This window comes from Fonticula alba (assembly GCF_000388065.1).
Source record: "Fonticula alba strain ATCC 38817 unplaced genomic scaffold supercont2.3, whole genome shotgun sequence".
Lineage (NCBI taxonomy): Eukaryota > Rotosphaerida > Fonticulaceae > Fonticula > Fonticula alba.
The window spans coordinates 1,339,163-1,342,223 of NW_009242973.1; the positions used below are offsets into that span (position 1 = coordinate 1,339,163).

At 66.7% G+C, this 3,061-nt stretch overlaps 1 protein-coding gene across 1 annotated transcript in view; it reads right to left on the reverse strand.

The window, feature by feature from the left end:
* The window catches only part of H696_02086 (hypothetical protein), a gene marked incomplete at both ends in the record, with an annotated part of 7,012 nt that overhangs the window by 3,041 nt on the left and 910 nt on the right, over positions 1 to 3,061 (reverse strand). Inside the window, 7 exons of the mRNA XM_009495983.1 lie at positions 91 to 1,275; positions 1,464 to 1,583; positions 1,712 to 1,912; positions 2,051 to 2,215; positions 2,302 to 2,490; positions 2,616 to 2,747; positions 2,829 to 3,020. Coding sequence (XP_009494258.1) covers positions 91 to 1,275; positions 1,464 to 1,583; positions 1,712 to 1,912; positions 2,051 to 2,215; positions 2,302 to 2,490; positions 2,616 to 2,747; positions 2,829 to 3,020 — 2,184 coding nt within the window. The remainder of the gene's footprint in view (positions 1 to 90; positions 1,276 to 1,463; positions 1,584 to 1,711; positions 1,913 to 2,050; positions 2,216 to 2,301; positions 2,491 to 2,615; positions 2,748 to 2,828; positions 3,021 to 3,061) is intronic.

Sequence of the window (3,061 nt, forward strand, 5' to 3'; positions counted from 1 at the left end):
CCCCCCCCCGTGGAGCGGCACACCACCTCGAGTGAGAGTGCCAGATGGAAAAGCCAGTGCCGGTGAGGGCAGGGCGCCAGTCATGCGCACCTGAGATGTCCAGGAAATCCAGATCATGTCCCAGGAACGAGGTCCCGGCTCCGCGGCTGGCGATGGCACTCCGATCGACCAGCGGGAAATCCGGCCACGTGGCGGCCATCCAATCGAAAACCGGGAGCAGACGATCTGCGACGGCGCCTCGATGGGCAACCTCCTTGAGGGCCGCACACAGGAGCGACCGCCGACTGGCCGGGGCCGCCAGAGTCGGATCGAGCAGGAGCTGCGCGGTGATGGCATTGAAGTTTTGGAAGGTCTTCTTTGCTTCGATGAGGGGTTGCGTATCCCGGCCAGCCTCCAGAGGGAGGAGCAGGCCCCGTGACAGGGCAAAGGGCTTCATCTGGTGCAGGGTCAAAAGCAGACCCATCTCCAGCTGCAACTGCGGGAAGGGAGACAGGAGCCCGACCCCGTGTGCCGGCGCCTCCAGAGCCTGCAAAGCCACCTTCAGCGAGGTGGGGTCCACGTTGCAGTTGCGCAGGGACAGAAACTTCAAGCCCGGCGGCTGGGCCATGGCATCCACCAGCCCGGACGCCAGGGACCCATGGTAGTCCTGCCTCAGGAGAAGCCCCAGCGCCAGGGCATTGACCCCTTCCGGGTCTAAGGCCAGTCCACCGAGGTCCAGGGCAGCCAGCTCACTGACGCCGGACTGCCAGAACCCCGGCGGGAAGGGGGCCGTGTCGCGTTGCACCGAAAGCGCCACAAGCGCGCAGCACCGACGACACAGGGTCTTCGGCTCGGCCAGAGCCGCCAGGATGCCACCGGCCTTGCGACCCCTTCGGGCTCGATCGCCGGCCGACGCCGCGGCCATGGCCGCCATCTCCTTGGACCAATCGACCAAGGAGGCCACCAGCTCCGACTCGGCCAGCTGCAGGAGGAAGATGTCACCGATGCGCGGGGCCGAGTTGAGCCCGGATGGCGGCACGGCAGCGGCGACCTCGGAAAAGGGCAGCCCCTCGACTCCCTGAAGGAGACGCACCTGCGGAGCGAAGAGGGCCGACAGGCACACTTGCGCCGCCACCGCCGACGGCAGGGGGATCTGGCCGATCTTCAAGCCCTGGAGTTTGCGCCCGATCGAGCGTGTCTGGCGGCCGATGCTGAACTGCCCATGCGGCCGGGGGAAGCCGCCGGCAATGGCCAGGCACAAAGACCGCAGGCCATTGACCGCGAGTAGGGGGTTTCCTGGCGTCGGGCACCGGGGGAAATACACCCATGGCCAGGGTGAGCGCGGGGAGCTTCAACTTTTCAAAGGACCCAAAAGTGCGAGACGCGAACACCCCCGAGCAGGGCCCCTGTCGAGGGGAGAGAGAGGGGGGGGGGCGGGGCTCTGACAGGGCATGTAGTTCTGCCTCACACATCGACAGACGCACCAATGAGGCCCAGGCGCCGGAGAAGGGTCACTTGCCCGAGGGGGATGTCCTGTGTGTTGTGCTGCTGCGAGAGCAGCAGTTCCGCGATGCGATCGCCCGCCTCGCCGGAAAGACCGTTGGCTTCGCGCGAAGGGAGCACGCGCGAGCCCGGAGCAGGGCCGAGGGGCCGGGCGCGCAGCGGGCCGAGGCTCAGTCAGAGGGAGGTCACCGGGGACCTGCTGCTCGGTATGGGGATCATCTCATCGTACCGGAAATGTCCAGGTCCAGCCAGGGCACAATCCAGCAGGCTGGCCGCAGCGGGGACAGCATGGCCGGCATGCGGCGCCGCAGCCGGTAGCCCGGGGCAATCTGCGCACTTGGGAAGCAGAAGTCGCATGCTGTCACATTCTGATGGAAGCTGGCCAAGTGGTCCATAAAGTACTCGACCCCATCATCCTGAAAGAGTGTGACTGCGAGCGGGGCCCCTCGGTCGGGTGAGTGGCGTGCCATTGCAGAGAGAAGCCATGGTGTCGGGGTGGGGCGAGGTGGGGCGAGGTGGGGCGGGAGGGGGGGGGCGGGTCTGTATCCGCGTGTCTGCGATTGCGCACTTCGTAATCCCAGGAAAAGCCCGGGCATGGCTGTGGAGAGATGTCGCCAAAATGCCGGCACTCGAGAGGCTGGCAACCCGGCGACGAGGGTCCTCAGCGCATCGCACTCGACCGGCTGCACCAGCTGCCCCAGGATGACGGCGCCGCGGTATTCCAGGGGATTGCCTGTTCCCGGGCAAGAGAGAGAGAGAGCGGCCGGTTAGCTGAAAGTGCCATGCCGGGCATGGGGGCCTGGTGCCGAGAGCTCGTACCACTCAGTTCCAGATGGCACAAACGGGGGCCGATGGCCCGCTCAATGCAAGCAGGCAGCCCGACCAGGATGTCCTGTCCGTCGCCGGCCAGCACCGTCAGGGCGCGGGCCACCCGCTGGAGGAACCCCCGGCGGCTGAGGACGATGTGTCGGACCATCACCGCAAGGCCGCGCTTGGTGATGACATTTTCTGACCGGGCCCCATTTCCGCGGCCAGGAGCGTGAGTGGCTTGACGGGTGAGTATGATTACGCGTGGTGACATCCGCCCGCCCCCCTTGGCGGCCGGCTTGCCGGGCGTGGCTGCCATCACGCACGGCTTAGGTCCAGTCGCTGCAGGCCACCATCCCACAGGCTGCCCTTCCGGCGAGAGGTCCGCCCTGTGTCGGCTGCCGAGCAGAGCAAGTATCTCCCGATGGCGGCAGCACCGCGGTTGCCGATGACATTGTCTGGGGAACCGGCCAAGGGGCGTCAGTAAATGGCACGCCGGCGGAGGGCTGTCCCACGATGTGGGCCGGCACACGACGCACCTGACAAATTCAGCGTCAGCAAGTTCGGCGCAAGCTTCGCCAGGGCCCGGGATAGGAGGATGACATGCGTGCATGTGAGGGTCGACCCGTTGAGGGACAGGTGGGCAAGGATGCTATAGCGGCCGAGGCTGCCACATAGCCGCGGCGAGGCCACAATCCGGACCACATACGACAGGGAGACGTCCTCCTTGACTGGTGACCGGGGTGAGGGGGTGGCGGGGGGTCAGTGATCG